Source organism: Cyanistes caeruleus, chromosome Z (assembly GCF_971803275.1).
Source record: "Cyanistes caeruleus chromosome Z, bCyaCae1.hap1.1, whole genome shotgun sequence".
In the NCBI taxonomy this organism is placed as follows: Eukaryota; Metazoa; Chordata; class Aves; order Passeriformes; family Paridae; genus Cyanistes; species Cyanistes caeruleus.
In genome coordinates, this window is record NC_141732.1 from 19924704 (window position 1) to 19941967 (window position 17264).

The 17264-nt window shown below is 40.1% G+C and overlaps 1 protein-coding gene across 5 annotated transcripts in view; it reads left to right on the forward strand.

Moving 5' to 3' along the window:
- Nucleotides 1–17264, forward strand: part of TRPM6 (transient receptor potential cation channel subfamily M member 6) — a 91887-nt gene that overhangs the window by 26037 nt on the left and 48586 nt on the right. For 4 of the 5 annotated variants that reach the window (XM_023944834.2, XM_086869833.1, XM_086869834.1 and 1 more), the window contains exons 4-13: nt 5557–5737; nt 6103–6316; nt 7133–7257; nt 8042–8213; nt 9480–9654; nt 11008–11131; nt 12179–12251; nt 12368–12468; nt 16364–16498; nt 17044–17097. In XM_023944834.2, coding sequence (XP_023800602.2) covers nt 5557–5737; nt 6103–6316; nt 7133–7257; nt 8042–8213; nt 9480–9654; nt 11008–11131; nt 12179–12251; nt 12368–12468; nt 16364–16498; nt 17044–17097 — 1354 coding nt within the window. Of the gene's footprint in view, nt 1–5556; nt 5738–6102; nt 6317–7132; nt 7258–8041; nt 8214–9479; nt 9655–11007; nt 11132–12178; nt 12252–12367; nt 12469–16363; nt 16499–17043; nt 17098–17264 lie in introns of those variants that run through there. The other variant, XM_023944837.2, reaches the window with a different exon arrangement.

Consider the following 17264-nt stretch of genomic DNA (forward strand, 5'->3'; position numbering starts at 1 on the left):
TCAGCAGGATTTTGGGTTCTTTGACCATGGGGCAACATTTTCAGCATGTAACCTGCTGGAACTGAATGGTCTCCATCTCTTTGTTAAGAGCAGAAGGATTTTAGCTCATGAACTGGTGGAACTCATTGAGAGGGCTTTAAACTAGGTTAGAAGGGGGAAGGGGATGCAGCTGGGCTGTCTGGAAGCAGGCCCAAGGGTGGTAAACCTGAGTTAGGGGTGAAATCAGCAGCCCAGCTGAGGTGCATGTACACCAATGCAAGCAGCATGGGTAACAAACAAGAGGAGCTGGAGGCCGTGGTACAGCAGCAGAGCTATGATGTAGTCACCATCACAGAAACGTGGTGGGATGACTCAAATAGCTGGAGCACTGCACTGAGTGGCTGCAAGCTCTTGAGAAGAGACAGGGAAGGGAGGAGAGGTGGAGGGATGGCCCTTTATATTAGGGAGGTTTTTGATGCCATAGGTATTGAAACTAATGACAATGAAGTTGAGTGCCTGTGGGTAAGAATTAAGGGGAAGGCCAACAAGACTGACATCCTACCGGGAGTCTGTTATTGTCCACCCAACCAGGAAGAAGAGGTGGACAACTTATTCTTTAGTCAGCTGGAGAATGTTTCAGGGTCACCAGCCCTTGTTCTTGTAAGTGACTTCAACCTGCCAGACATCTGCTGGGAACTTAACACAGCAGAAAAGAGGCAGTCCAGGAAGTTCTCAGAGTGTGTGGAGGATGACTTTTTGTCACAGCTGGTGGGTGAGCCCAGCAGGGGAGGGACTATGTTAGACCTGTTGTTTGCAAATAGAGATGGGCTGGTGGGAGACGTGGTGGTTGGAGGCTGCTTGGGGTACAGTGATCATGAAATTATATATAGAATTCTTGATATTTGGGAAATCAGGAGGAACAAAAATAAGACTTTTACACTGGACTTCTGGAGGGCAGACTTTGTCCTATTTAGGAGACTTATTCAGAGAGTTCCTTAGGAAGCTGCCCTCAAAACAAAGGAGTCCAGGAAAGGTGGGCATGCTTCAAAACAGAGATCTTGAGGGCACAGGAAGAGACTGTCCCTGAGTGCTGAGAGATGAGCTGATGAGGCAAAGTCTGGCCTGATGGGCAACAAGGTTTTGAAGGAACTTAAGAGTAAAAAGAGGATGTAGCATTTTTGAAAGGAGGGTCAGGTTTCTCAAGAACTATTTAAGAGGGTTGCTAGGGCATGTAGGAAAAAAATTAGAGAGGCCAGAGCTCAGTTCCATCTTAATTTGGCAGGTTTTGTAAAGGATAATAAAAACTGTTTTTACAAATATATTAATGGTAAAAGGAAGGGTAAGACCAGCCTTTATTGTCTATTGGGTGTGGGAAGGAATTTAGTAACTGCAGATGAGAAGGTGGAAGTGCTTAACACCTTCTTTGCCTCAGTCTTTAGTGGGAAGATGGCTTGTCCTCAGGACAGGTGTCCTGCTGTGTTGGCAGATGGTGTCAGGGAGCAGAATGGCCCCCTGTTATCCAAGAGGAGGCAGTCAGAGACCTGCTGAGCTGCTTGGATGTTCATAAATCTATGGGACCAGATGGGATCCATCCCAAGGTGATGAGGGAGTTGCCAAATGAGCTTGTGAAGCTGCTCTCCATCATTTATCAGCAGTCCTGGCTCACTGGTGAGGTTCCAGATGATTGGAGGCTGGCCAGTGTGACACCCATTCACAGAAAGGGTGGGAAGGAGGATCCTGGTAATTATAGGCCAGTTGGGCTGACCTCAGTACCTGGTAATGGAGCAGTTTATACTGAGTGTCGTCACTTACAGGATGGCCAGGGGATCAGACCCAGCCAGCATGGGTTTAGGAGGGGTAGGTCGTGTTTGACCAGCCTGATCTCCTTTTATGACCAGGTGACCCTCCTGGTGGATGCAGGAAAGGCTGTGGATGTGTCTGTTTGGACTTCAGCAAGGCCTTTGACACTGTCTCCCACAGCACACTCCTGGAAAAGCTGCAGCCCATGGCTTGGACAGGAGCACTCTGTGCTGGGTTAGGAACTGGCTGGATGCTGGGCCCAGAGAGTGGTGGTGAGTGGGGCTGCATCCAGCTGGGGGCCAGTGACCAGTGGTGTCCTCCAGGGGTCTGTGCTGGGGCCAGGTCTGTTCAGTATTTTATTGATGACATGGATGAGGGTATTGAGTCTTTCATTAGTAAATTTGCAGATGTCACTAAGCTGGGAACTTGTGTCCATCTGTTGGAAGGGAGGAGGGCTCTTCAGAGAAATCTGGAATAGTTGGATGGATGGACAGAGTCCAGTGGGATGAAGTTTAATAGGTCCAAGTGCTGAGTCCTGCATTTTGGCCACAACAACCCCTTGCAGTGCTACAGGCTGGGGATGGCGTGGCTGGACAGTGCCCAGGCAGAAAGGGACCTGGGGGTGCTGGTGACAGCAGCTGGACATGAGCCAGCCCTGTGCCCTGGGGGCCAAGAAGGCCAATGGCCCCTGGCCTGTGTCAGGAATGGTGTGGCCAGCAGGAGCAGGGAGGTCATTCTCCCTCTGTACTCAGCACTGGTGAGGCCACACCTGGAGTTCTGTGTCCAGTTCTGGCCCCTCAGTTTGGGAAGGATGTTGAGACACTTGAGCACATCCAGAGGAGGCAGCAAGGCTGGTGAGGGGCTGGGAACACAAACCCTGTGAGGAACGGCTGAGGGAGCTGGGGTTGTTTAGCCTGGAGAAAAGGAGACTCAAAGGTGACCTCATCACTCTCTACAACTCCCTGAAAGGAGATTGTGGCCAGGTGAGGGTTGGTCTCTTTCTCCAGGCAACAGAACCAGAGGCCACAGCCTTAAACTGTGCCAAGGGAAATATAGGTTGGATATTAGGAAAAAGTTTTTTACAGAAGGGGTGATAAAGTCTGCCCAGGGAGGTGGTGCAGTCACCATGCCTGGATGTGTTTAAAAAAAGACTGGATGTGGCACTTGGTGCCATGATTTAGTTGAGTTGTTAGGGCATGGACTGGACTTGTTGATCTTGGAGGTCTCTTCCAACCTGGTCATTCTGTGTGTGATTCTGTGTAAAGCTGCAGAAGCTATTGAGGGACAAGATGTATCAAGTCAGGTTGCAGAGCTGAAAGATATCCAGGTGGCTTTAGGTATCAGTGAACAAGAGAAATGGCCAGCAGTCTGCCTCTATATTGACTCATGAATGGTAGCACATGCTCTGTAGGGGTGGCTTGAGTGGTAGGAAAAGATAAATAGGCAATGAAAAGATAAACCCATATGGGCTGCTCAGCTGTGGAAAGACATATGTAGAGAAACTGTCTGTAAAAGCACACCATGTATACACACAGATCCACACACACCAGGAGTGGGGCTGCTGAAGAACGTTACAACAGCGCACGGGTGGGTTGGGCTGCCAAGATTAAACTGTCTCAGGTGGACCTGCACTGGCAGCATAAGGGTGAATTATTTCTGGCTCATTGGACCCATGACACCTCAGCTTATCTGGGAAGAGATGCAGCAGTACAGATGTACTCATGAGTGAGGGGTGGACTTCATCATGGACTTTATTTCCCAAGTGATCCCTAACTGTGAAACATGCACTGTGATCCAGCAGACCAAGTAGGTAAAGCCTCTGTGGTATGGGGGAGGACAGTTAAAATATATAAATATGGAGAGGCCTGGCAGATGGATTCCACAGACCCTTGGTCCAGAGAGCACAGTGTTGAGTGGGTACCATGTTCCCTGTCATGCACCAGCCTCTGGGAAAGTTGAATGATACAAGGGACTGCTAAAACCACTCTGAAATCAATGGATGGTTGGACCTTCGAACACTGGGATCTGCATTTAGGAAGGTCATCTGGTTGGCTAATACCAGAGACTCTACAAATTGAGCTTGCCCTGCCCAATCAAAGCCTTGTACTGTAGAAGGGGAGAAAAGGATAAAGTCCCCATGGTACATATGAGGAATATGTTTGGGAAGACAGCTTGGATTAGTCCTGTCTCAAGCAAAGGCAAGCCCACCCATGGGAATATTTTTGTTCAATGACTGGGTACACTTGGAAGATAACACAGAGGGACTGTGAAACATGATGTGTACCTGGAAGGGGATTTGGTTTTTGAGTGAGAACAGTCTATAATGTTGAACTGTGTGTGTGCTGTTGTTTGGAATGACACCAAACACAAACTGTGTGCCATACCTACCATGGACAGTGAGTCTGGGCTGCTCCAGAAACACTGGTCATGAGCTTGTGATGCTTGACAGCTCACCAGCCCTCCTGCCCTGGAAGACATCTAGGACAGACAGAACCCACAGCCATGGGCTCAGTGAACTCGACAGATATCTTGGAGGGACAGCCATTGACTATGGTACCTAAGCCTGTGTATTTGTATCTGTTTGTATGTATCTATGTATGTATATAATTGGAAGGTGTATGATTTTTCATGAGGCAGATGAAATAGAATAAGGGGTGAAAAATGTCCTCATTCCAGCCAGGACAGGTTTTTTTTTTTCAGTAGCCAAGAGGGGAATGGCTAGGACGTAGGGGTTATTCTCTACCACCTGAGATCACTGCTGGGAGTGAGGGAAAGGGAATCTCCCAGGGAGAATCACAGAATATGCTGAGTTGGAAGGGATCCACATTGAGTCCAACTCCTGCCCCTGACAGGACTATTCCCAAGAGTCATACCATGTGCTGAAAAGGTCCTTTCTGGGTTGGCATAGAGTGGTCAGGTATTGTCTGGTGTCGAGGGGTTTCTGTGTGAAATGTTCATTTCTTGTGCCATCTCTTATTAGTATTGCTGCTGTTACTGTTCCTTCTCTTATCTTGCTGGTGTTTCCAGAAAATTGTTCTTATCTCATTCTGTGATCTTTACCTTTTGTGTCTCCAATTCTTCTTTCCAGTGTGCTGCAGTGAGAAGGGAAGAGAAAGGGTGAGTGAGTGAGCGGTGTGTGGTTTGGAGAGTCTCAGTGGGAGCATTAAGCTGAGGAGTACCACACCCAAACCACGACAATCTCCCTCAGTACTGCACTTCAATCCACGTGTTTTGTATATGCACTTCGCTGGCTTCCAAGGGTTAATATAAAGGTCACCCTGAAATTATCCTCCTGATTGTTGAGGCTAGCTCCTAGATCCTTCTTTAGTACTTAGAATAACTGGTAGTAATACTCATAGCAAACCTCAATGTCCTACAGCTGTCTGAAGCATAAAAGACCAGTAAAGCCAAACTGCATTGCTCAGGTCAGAACTTCTGTAGGGGACTCTCAAACTGTTACAGAATCACACAGAATCACAGCATGGTTTGGATCAGAAGGGACCTTTGAAGACTGTAGTCCAACCCCCAAAACTGATATTAGTGCTCCTCAGGTAGAGAACAAATTCTATGTCTAACTAAACATAATTAAGATGTAATTCAACGTTATTTTGCTATTGCATTTTTTTTTTTTTTTTCCACACAGTTAGTTTTTACTGCATTCCATGTGAGACAACTGCAGCATTTTTCTTTGCAGGAAGTTGTTTGGGCTATTCACATGTAGATCCTAAATCTGAATGTGAGTTTGATATAAAATAATTTCTGTATTTTTCACGCGAGGTGTTGCTGTGGACGGCTGATTGGAGAACACCCAGGAATAGAATACAGCTGGCCTGCTTATCAGGCTGCTTCTCAGAGTGATGGTGGAGAATGGTCTGTGCAAAAACACACAAAGATGAGTCCAACAGATGCTTTTGGTACAATCAATTTTCAAGATGGAGACCACACTTACCATGCCAAGGTAATAAGTGCTGTGTTTATATGTCTGACTTATTTTTGTAATTTAACCATAAGAAAAGAAAGACAAGGAATGGCAAAAATTGGATTGGATGCATGTCAAATTTCTTGTCTTAAGAGGGCAGGGGAATCTAAAAGTAAACCAGATTAAAATGTGTGTACATTTTTATGCTGAACTTCACTGTGATTCGGGATATGCTGTCTGTATTGCTCACATGATTTTTGTGCTATCATGTTAGGGTAATATAACAGCTCTAATCCTTTACAAGATCTGCAGGATGTTAATGCTTAGACCTTTGTAATGTGTTGCAGTTTCTTCTCCTGAAGTATTTAAAAAGTGTTTATTTCACCCATTACTTTCCTTTCCAGTATATTAGACTTTCTTATGATAGCAATTTGGATCAGCTGTTGCACCTGATGGTTAAAGAATGGCAGATGGAATTGCCAAAGCTAGTGATTTCTGTTCATGGAGGCATTAAAAATTTCAAGCTCCCCTCAAAAGTCAAGCAGGTTTTCAGCAAAGGACTGGTGATGGCAGCTGAGTCTACAGGAGCATGGATAATTACAGAAGGCATCAACAGCGGTAGTGTAATTATTTTTCCTTATCTTTGCTTTTGGTGTTGTTGGTGTTGTTTTTTCCTCGCATAACAGCATGTACATTTAGGTGAAATAGAGTGAAATTGTTTGAAAATTGGTGATACATTAATACAAAATGAAGCTGTTTTTGTATAAAGAGCAGCGCATAATTCAAAGAGTGGGATCATGTTCGTTTACTGTTGACAGGCATTCTGAATATTTTAATTAAAGAGCAGAGTGTTCTGAATGTAATAAGAAACATTGCATATAGCCAGAACTTATTTGCAGTAAATTTATCTGCTTCATTAAAATATTTTGGTTCTGTGGACTATGATTAGTATTCTTGAAACAATTTTCAAAGCCCAATTTAACTTGTGTTTTATAACTGATAAAGTTTTTAGTCAGGATAATCCATTAATTAGACTATTAGTAGCTGGAAATCCCTTTAGACTATTCTCAAAAACTCAAGAGAGGTCAGTAAACTGTGGAACTGAAAGTTTTACTTCTTTAGCTATTATTCAGTCTGGTGATCTTACAGGAGAACTGTCCTGTGTTGCATTTATGTAACTAATGAAGTTTTATGGATGTGAAAAGCACCATTAGCAACATGTAAGAGTATTGCTGATTAGAAATATGTGCTGAGTTTGAAGCAGTGGTACACCTGAGCTGTGAAGTGTACATCAAGTATACAAGTTGGGCATGATGTTTTGGTTTTGATAGAAACATAACTACAGTATAAATTCAGCGGTGCAAAACCTTTCTTGGTGTCCTGTAGCAGGTCTCTGAATTTAGAAGCAAAATTATCGTTTGTTTATCTGTTTAGGAGTGTGCAGGCATGTGGGGGATGCGCTGAAAGGCCGTGCCTCACCACACCTGAGAAAGATCTGTGCTATTGGGATTCCTCCTTGGGGTATCATTGAGAATCAGAGTGATCTCATTGGAAAAGATGTGAGTTGAATGCATTTTAATAATAAAAGTCTACATGTTCATGGGATGTTAGAGTTTTCTTGCATACTTGATTTTCTTCTAGATAAACTTCACTAGTTTGATTTTTTTTTTTACTGTAATAGAGGCTTAGGTTTTCCTCAGCAACAGAATTTTGTGGCAGGTTGAGGCACTGTATTTTGCTTTTTGTGTATAAAAGAATAGCTTTAAAATACTTCTTACAGGAAATTGCCATTAATTTTTAAAATTTTGTAATTATGTAAGCAACTCTCTTGTGGTTGTAAATTATGTTTTTCTATATTAAGATTCAGAATGAACAGTCAGGTTAGTAGTGTACACAAATAAGCGATTAATAGGTGTATTATTTTATTGACAGTCTATTTTATATTCACAAACTATGACTTTATATGAGGGCATAATCTACTCAAATGTCTAAAAGCACTTAAGTAGTAAGGTGCAATCATTCCTCACAAATGTGAGGTCACATATTTTTAATGGGAATACAATCCAGGGAAACTATGCCATGGTGTTTTAGCTGTTGCAAAGAATGTTAGGCAGTGACTCTAAGGATTGCAAACCTAATCAGAAGTGTTTTCTGAGGTAGTGATTATGGGCTTGTTGCTGTTAAGAATAAAATGCTAAGAATCAAATGTTTGAGTAGCTCAAAAAGCATGATTGAGAATTTTGAACAGCCACACTGTGATGAAGAAATACACACAAGAGAGGGAACATAAATGGTGGAATTTTGTTGGTTTCTTTGAGGACATTTTTATTTTGGTTTTCTCAGGTAGTTTGCCTGTACCAGACTCTTGGTAACCCACTCAGCAAGCTGAGTACGCTCAACAGCATGCATTCTCATTTTCTAATGGCAGATGATGGGACAGTAGGCAAGTATGGGAATGAAATGATGCTCAGGAGGAATTTGGAGAAGTACATATCACTTCAAAAAATACACACAAGTGAGTATTGCTGTGGTTAGCTTTGTGACAGAAAAACCTGTTCTAAAAGATGGGAGGTACTTGACATTTCACGTTATTGTACGTCTTGATTTGCCATAGCTGTCACTGAAGTCAAATGTTAATTTGTTAATTAATTGCACATGTCTTGAACTCTAAAACTTAGGAAAATGAAAAAGACAGTAGTTTCATAAAGCATTATGCATTTGGATGAACTTGCATATGGGTTTGTCTGTTGCAGAAGCATCTAAATGACTCTGTTTGTTTAGTAAATATTGAGCATTTGCTCACTTCACAGTTTTATGTGGTAGCTATTTCACTGCTAGAGACTTCCCCATCATTTTGTGAGATGGAAAGATTGTCACATTCAATGGAATTAATTTTTACCACTTTTGCCCTCATCACTCTGTTGCAAGCCTGTGACCTCTTCAAGCACATCAACAAAGAAGTAGCAAAAGTAAAACCTTTAGCCAACATTTGACAGACTGCATAACTTCCACCATTTATTTAAAGAGTAAAAGAGTTATAGTAAAGAAACAACTAAATAAATATTTATTACATAGACAATTATTTCCTTTTATGCACTAGATTGTACAAATTGTTTGTGGAAGTTCACTCTTACCTAGTCATTTAAATCTTGAGGTATGTTAAAAAGACATTAGTATTATAATGTTGATGTTGCTTCTTTTATCTGCTCACAATATTGAATTGAAAAACTTTGAAACCAACCCAATTTTTAGCATGTTCTTGTATAGAGCTTCTTACTTGGACTCATATTTTCTTACTATGAGCTCTTGCAAGTCAGGCTTTCACTTTCATTTCTATTGCATTGTACTTTAAATTAATTTCTCTTTTTTTAAAAAAACATACCCTGCTGCTGTAAGAGTCTCTGAAGAAATTCCTGATTACTTTTCTGTGTGTGTTGGTAAATATGTGGATATTGAACATGCTTCAAATGCTCTTGCATGTGACAGCTATTATAAAGGAAAGAAGGATATTTAGAAGGATGTTTCTTTCTTCTCAATGCTTTTTTTGGTAGTTTTTCATGGACCTTTTGAAGAAGGTTTCTAAAATTCTTAAAAGATATAAGTCAAATTACAGATGGTGAAGGCACGATTTCCTCTCCACTAAACCATCTTACTTCTTCCCCAAATGTCAATCAATGCAATAGCAGCACAGCCATGTATAAGTATTTATTTCCTGTATGTTTTGACTTTTGTGTGTGTGACAGAGACGTGTTTATAACTGGCTAGGTGTGTTTTGCCACAGGAATGGGCCAGGGTGTACCCATAGTGGGGCTGGTGCTGGAGGGAGGCCCCAGTGTGATCCTGATGGTGTGGGAGTACGTCAGGGCCAGCCCGGCTGTCCCGGTGGTGGTCTATGAGGGCACTGGCAGAGCTGCGGATATCCTGGCGTTTACCCACAAACACACGGGTGATTCGGGGTGAGTAGTGGCATAACGCTCCTCCTGCTTGCTCTGCCATGCTGGCAGGCACCTGCAAACCCCTCTCTCAGAACTGCTGAGACAATTTCTAATGCTTCTGGTAATGATGCCTCTCTGGTCTTTTGCCGGCTTTAACTTCTGTGATGGGAGAGCGGAGCTTCTATCTTCCCTGCCTCAAACTATCGCTGAAATAATTATTCTGCCAAATTTACTATGGCTTTTTTGAAGAGGGAAAACTGCATGTAGCTACTCTGAGTTATGAAATTTCTCACCTTTGGTGAGTGACACTCATGTATGACCATGACAAAGAGTATTTGCAATTGTTTCAGCTCAGCCATATCTCCAGCTATCAATATTCTGTATGTGGACTTGGATTTGGATTGTGCAAAACTCTTGAGACTAGAGCAGGGGGTCACCGCTGTAGAAGCCTCAGGTTGCAATAGAAAGAAGACTAAGTTTCCTCATTTTTGGCTTTGGGTTACTCGGTGGTAGTCCAGATCTGTCACCCTTGTCGAGGTATCTGTGTCACCACCAGTCCAGTCTCAGCTGCAGGTTCTATTGAACCTACCCTGGTGAAAATTTTGCATCCAAACTGGACGTAAAAATATATGTTTGTATAGCCATTTAATAGTATATGTGAAAGTTTTTCAAAGTCAAAGAGCTTTTTAGGTTAAAAAAATTAATTCTAAAGAGGTGCCCTGGGTTCATTGCCATTTAAGAAAATGAACTATTTAATAAATTTGATATCCTAATTGTTTGCTCATTGTCTTTTCTGAATATGCTTTTAGATATGTGGTACTTGTCCCTAGTATGTAGTTTGAGAACTTTTTTCTTCACTTTTCTTCACTTGCTTTTTACCCTATATTTATGATATTTTAAAAAAAATCTTCCCATTAAAAAAAGGAAAATATGAATGGAAAGGTTAACAGAAAGACAAAAAAGAGAAAAATGTGGGAGAGATATGAAGCCTAATGAGCAAATAGTAAGGAATTTCATTTTATGCCTATTTTTCCTTCCTTATTGAAAGAAAGAAAAATCATGTCCAGCGATTTTTAGCTCTATTTAATCTATAAAGGATTTTTGCTCTCATGGAAAATCCTTAAAATCCAAAAAATTGTTAACTTACCCATGTATTGTGTTTTCAATAGTAAATACGTATTTCAAAACAAACGTGTTTGTGATTAATAATTTATGTTATGGGATTACTTTTCTTTGTGTTGAAAGAAGGATTAAGACAACAAAGTAGAAAGAAAAAAGAAATTCCTCCTATGTTTCATCTTTTCTGAAGCATCATTTGGGTGGGTAAGAAGTATCTAAAATATAATTGTCATTGATTGTATATTTTATTTCCAGGGATCTGCGCCCTCAGGTGAAGGATGAGATCTTAATGATGATTCAGAACATATTTGGATTGGAACATAAACAGTCCAGTCGTCTATTCCATGTTCTGATGGAATGCATGAAACACAGAGAGTCTGTGAGTAGGGTTCATGGGCTGAGTTTAGGAAGTCTTCATTTCCTGTTACCTTTTTTGCTCTTCCTCTGGTGGGTTGGCTCGTGCACAGGTGTTGTATCTGATAAAAGGACAGCACAAATGTGTCTGTGCCAATTTCTATATTGAGTAGCTCTACAGAGCCTGCTTAATTAACTTCTGGAGTTTCGATTTCTGCCATTGTTTATGAAATGAGAGCCTTCCTGATTTTAGTAAAAGACCAAATATCTTTGTTTTCACAAGAAGATCAAGTAACTCCTATATTTTTCTTCTCTAGTAGAGTCTTATTTATAATTTAGAAAGGTTTCCTTCCATTCTTCTACCCACAACAGAACTGTGCTAGAACTGAAACACCGCTAGTAACTGGAAATTCCCTCCCTCCAGCTGCTGGCCATGCACTTGAGTAAACCATATCGGCTGTCACCAATCCCCTTCTTACTTTCCACATGCCTAACCATAAGTTTACAGGAGGATCTGCTCCATGACTCTGCTGAAGCTGATTGGCCTGTAGTTTCCCAGGTCTCAGTTTTTAGCCTTTTTAAAAATGGTAGTTACGTTTCCCCTTTTCCAGTTATTTTGCCAGTCTGTCACAACTTTTCAAACATGATGGAGGTCGCAGAATATAGGCAAGTAATGATGATTGTACTGGTAATCAGTAAAATGGAAATAACACAAGACATTTTTTGTATTTTTTGTTTTATTTTATTTGAGTGTCTGTTTTCTAGTTGAAAACTGAGTGAATATCAACAATGTCACATTTTTACATTTTTCAGGTTTAAAGGTTATTCAAAAGGAAACAGACACGTTTTGTAGACTCATGCAGTGGGTTTATTCCAGTTTTCCTGGGGTGCCATTGCATTAAAACCAAAATGGTGCATTTTCTGTCTGAAACAAAGGAAAATTTTGTTTGGACCCCTGCCATTGTTTGTTTTGAAATGTGTATGATTTAATCTACCACAGCCCATACAAAGAAGAAATAACTACAGGCTTCTCTGCCTCACCTCAAATAGTATACTTCTGCAATTCTAACAGATAACCGTACTTGATGCGGAGTCAGAAGATGAGCAGGACATTGATTTGGCAATTCTGACGGCACTCTTGAAAGGTATTGAAAAATATGACCTGTTTTTATCTGGCATACAGTCTCACTGGCTTATCTTTTCAAAGTAAGGGAGTGACATAGACGTGTGAGAACTGATAGATCCGTTGCCTGCCTCCTAGGTACGAATATGTCTGCTTCAGATCAGCTAGATTTGGCATTGGCCTGGAACCAGCTAGATATCGCCAAGAAACACATACTTGTTTATGGACAACACTGGAAGGTACCTGTTCTTTCTCACTGTGTTTTACTCTTCATTTTGATGACTAATTTTTCATGATTTGCATTTGTCGAGCTTTAAACAAGGAATAGTTTGATGATTGGACTCAGCCTTCTGTAATCTGCTTTGATTTTTTGATTATCCTCAAAATAGTGAAGTATTCAACTATACAATGCTTCAGATCACTTTTGTTTTTCTGGAGAAGAGATGATAGCAAAAGTTCCTCTTGGTTTTGCTGTGAGCTTTTCCAGCAGTAGTCACTCTCACTGTAGTTTCAGAGATAATTCTAGATATGTATTTTTCGAGCCTGTGTTGGCAATCAATGGTGGCTAAGGGTGTTTCATTGTAGCTCAGAATACTCTTTTCTCCAAAGATATAAACCCCCAAGGGGTGTTGCATCTGTTTTTCTAGCTCTAGACAGAAATACAGAAATCCCAGTGTAAATCACCAGGTTAAAAACAAACAACTAATGTCATTGTTTTAGACATTGTTTCTTAGGAAAAGCTGCAGTGAGAGAGTTATGATCCAATTATAAGACATGTCTCTGCTCAGCTTAAGGTGTAAAAGAGATGATATGTGAAGTCAATAGCAGAGACTTTTTTTTTAACAATAAATGTGAGGTATGAGAAGGGGGAGAGACACAAAGTGTGAGAGAGCAGTTAAACAAAGGATACCACCACGTGGATTCCTGTGGTGTCCTGTTGGTTCCTCTTCACCCTGGTCTTCAGAGGTGAGGGCCCTGAGTTGTTCTTCTGGAGGTGCCACTTTTATACAGCCTAAGCCCCGGATAGTCACAGGATGTGCTGTTCCCAAAGGGGAAATCCCATTCCCAAAACTTGAGTTGGCATGAGGAAAAGCACTTCCTTCCTTTCCCACATTTTGCCACAGTGGAAATTTTTGTCCAGATGCTAACCAAACCTTTACCTCCCTTAGGCCTGGAATGAGTTCTTTCCTGCTGTACCATTTGCTCTTAACTCAGGTTCTGTTGTGGTGTCTTTTCTTATCAGGATGGTGTTTAGGGACAGCTAAGTGCATTCTCTAGGTCCTTACAGAAGGCAAGCCATGATTTAGACCTGAATTAGATACATGTGTGTGAAAGAACATTCAGTAGCAATTAAATAAATTAATTAAATTTAAATTATGGGGTTCAAGTTTTCACAAGGTAATCCAGTATTTAAGTATAACCCTCCATAAGTGAGTTTTTTGTGTACATAAGATTTCTGTAGATGACAAACATAAAACTCTGTGTGCCTCAACACATTTTTCCCATTTGTTATAGGAATTAATATTTTCTTTGAGAAAAAATATCTCATGATCCAAGAAGCACTTCCCAGAAGTACTTTTTAATTCCCTGCCAAGAATTATGGAGTTGATTTTTTTCAGTCCCTAAGGTGCTTTCTTCTTTAAAATGTAAATTTTGAAAAAACAGGCAGTTGTATATATATTTGAGTGGCCATAGCTGGTTGTTTGCCATGAAGAGAGACCTGATTTTTTTAATCACTAGCCCATATTTTCTGAGGTGCGTAAGATTGAATATATGGAAGACTATGCCTGGGATGTCTACAATTCAACATCCATGAATTAAAGATTGAATATTGGGAAAAAAATTATTCATAAGAATCATTATAAACAGTTGGAACAGTCTCCTCAGGGATGTGTTGACTAATCAACCATAGAACTACTTACAAGATGTAAATGTGGCACTTAGGGACTGGGTTCAGTGGTGGACTTGTCAGTGTTAGGTTTTCTTACTGACTTGATGATCTAAAGACCTTTTCCCAACTTTTTTCTGACTGCTGAAATTCTAGTAGAGTTCTAATTTCAGTCTATAAAGTAACTACCTTGCTTCCACTTATTCTGCTTCATTTTTTCATGTCAATATTGTATTTCTGTTCTATTTGTCCTTATAAAATTCTAACAGTATTGATATGCCATACTTTGACAACTTGGGTTTTTTTTAACTGTTCCCATATTTCATGTCTACTGTCTGTGATGCTGATGTTAAAAGGGCTGATTTCAGCTGTAATTTAGTTCTCTGGAAACTCTTAGGGGAATACCACAGGGTCCTGATAATTTACCACTACCACCTCCTGGAAGATTTCTATAATATTCTCTACTGATACTTAAATTAGACACAGTTCCTCAGATTTTTTTCTGCCATAAAGAACAACTTTGATACAGGGCTTTCCCAGACTGTTCTGTAGTAAGCAGTAAGGCAACAAATTAGTTTGCTATGTGTACAGTAGCCTTAAGTGTTTCTTTTATATCTGGTCATCCTTTGTCCTTACAGAGCCACTGGCAGTCCCACTACTCCCACTGCTCTGCTTCTGATATGTTTGAAAAAAAGATTAGTGTATCTGTTCATATCTATTTCAGTACAATGTTCAGCACTATTTTGAAAGAAAAGCTGTTGTCAAATAATAACTGTGTTCTCCCCTTCAAGTAAGACTTAAAAATCTCATAAAGAACAAGCCTCACATCTCTTGCTGCTTTTCCAAGCAAAAATTAGGATAACATACACATCTGAGTATTTTTCTTTTCTAAGCAGAGAAAAAGCCAAACTAGCTTTTTTGTGCACTAAAAAGAAAAAAAAGAATGTACAAGGATGGTTTTAAAGCTTGGCTGTAGCTTAGTTGCTTTCTTAATTAAAGTGAAGCAATCCTTTGACTGTCAGGTATTGCCAGACCTCCAATTGTCAGGGGCTATGGTTCCTGCAGTGTTACTGCAGTTGTGTGTTCAAATTTTGGGTTACATATTTAAAAGAGCAGTTTTGAGGTGATTGCTTGTGGACTCTCATAATATTTCTATTTAGGTGCTTCAAGGAAACATATGATTTTGCACGTATCGTGGCCATTTATTTTTAGAACTCTAGTCTTAGAAGTTTAGAAGGTAAAGGTTATAACCAGCTGTGGCTGTGGTTCTGTTTAAATGTCAACTCTACCTCAAATACCAAGGAATACCATTCTAACAGTTACCAAATGGCTGCTGACCTCTTCAGATACACTGCCAGCTCAAAGACTATTAGAAGAAATTTAATGCAAGAGTGGCCAGTCACTCCCAGATATTTCTGGGAGAAAATCCAGTAATTCAGGATCAGTGCAAAAGTTTTCTTTTTATAACATTTATTGGTAATTTTTTAACATAATTTCTGTCAAAACTTTATATAGACAAAGAATGTACTATTTTCAAGTATTAGCACTAGCATCTGCCCCATTAGTGTTCCTCCAGTCTCCTCATTCTGCTCAACCCACTGCATTTCCTGTGCATATGTGTTCCATAGAAAAACTTTATATGGATTTATATGAACCTCATACGTCTCACTGCTTTGTCATTTTGCATGTGTAAGCCCTGCTGAGCTCTGTTCAAATGCCATGAGTGGAGTGCTTCCACCATTTGGACACTTCTTGTAGGTAGATCTCTACTTCATGCTTCCTTTGAGGGAGTTTATTCTAACACACATTCTCTCTCATATTTGAAAAAAAAAAGTTTGCTTTAAAGAACTTGCAGTTCTATAGAGACTTCTCTACAGTACTTTGAAATAGCTTTTGTCGTGTGTCAAAAAAAAAAAAAAAAGGCTTCCCTCCGTGCCCTGCATTATCATATTTTATCTTCTGAAGTGAATTAGAGAGTAGAGAATGTATTATCAGAGTCCAGTTGTAAAGTTACATTTGTAGAAGCCTCTACAGATGTTTGGTTTATGAAACTGTTTTCTTTTTCCTCTGTTTTTACAGTTTCCCTCTGTTTTTACACAGAAATTTCCTCCAGCATATTTTTCTTTTGTACTTGCACTTTAAATATACATAGAGATAAGTCCTTGTGGTGGAAAGATTACAGGAATATTTTATTTATTTCCAAAACTAATTTTCTAATGTTTTTCTTCAATTGTGTCCATTTGGAGGTTGGTGCCTTGGAACAGGCAATGCTGGATGCTTTAGTCATGGATCGTGTGGATTTTGTTAAACTATTGATAGAATACGGAGTGAACATGCACCGTTTTCTTACCATATCTCGCTTGGAAGAGCTCTACAATACTGTGAGTATTGGAAATCCTGGGATACCACTTTAGATATGAAAGCCTGGAAACAACGCTGTTTTGCTTAAGGGGTGTGAAGATTAGGCCATGTTTTTATGAAGGATTTTTGAAAAAAAACAAAAACCAAAACCAAAATTAATGTGTTTGGTTATTTTTGATTGTAACGGGGGAGTTTGGGAATGGTGTAGCAGGTTGTTATTTTTGATTCACTGTCATGAACTAGATTGAAAAGCTAGATGGAAGCTGATGAGAAATATGTTCAGATTTTAATCTGATATGAAATACATGCTTACCATGCTGAAAATTATATGTTGCTTATACCAAAGCTATATCAGCCTCTTTCTAGAATAAGTCAAGATTTAAGATAGTAGAGGTGTTGCAGATTGATGTTGAAATATTTTTGAAAAGATTTGTCGGTAGAGTGGGGAGAGTTTGAATAACAGTAGTTTATCCTGTAGATTTTTTTAAGCTTCCTTCTTATACCCTATTGATTTTCTAGTGTAGAGTGACATGTTTGTTTACTGTCTTTTCTGTTCAAACCACAGAAACAAGGACCATCAAATCTGCTTTTACATCATCTAGTTCGAGATGTGAAACAGGTAATAGACCTAGGAAAGGCTGGGGACAAAAATGCTAGGGTAATACTTCAGTGTCCACTGGCAAGATCTATTAGATCATACAGGGGAATTTTGGTAGTAGAACTGACAGCTTAATTACTACAGTCCTAGATCTGCTAAATGGTTTCATCTTAATTCCACTGAACCCC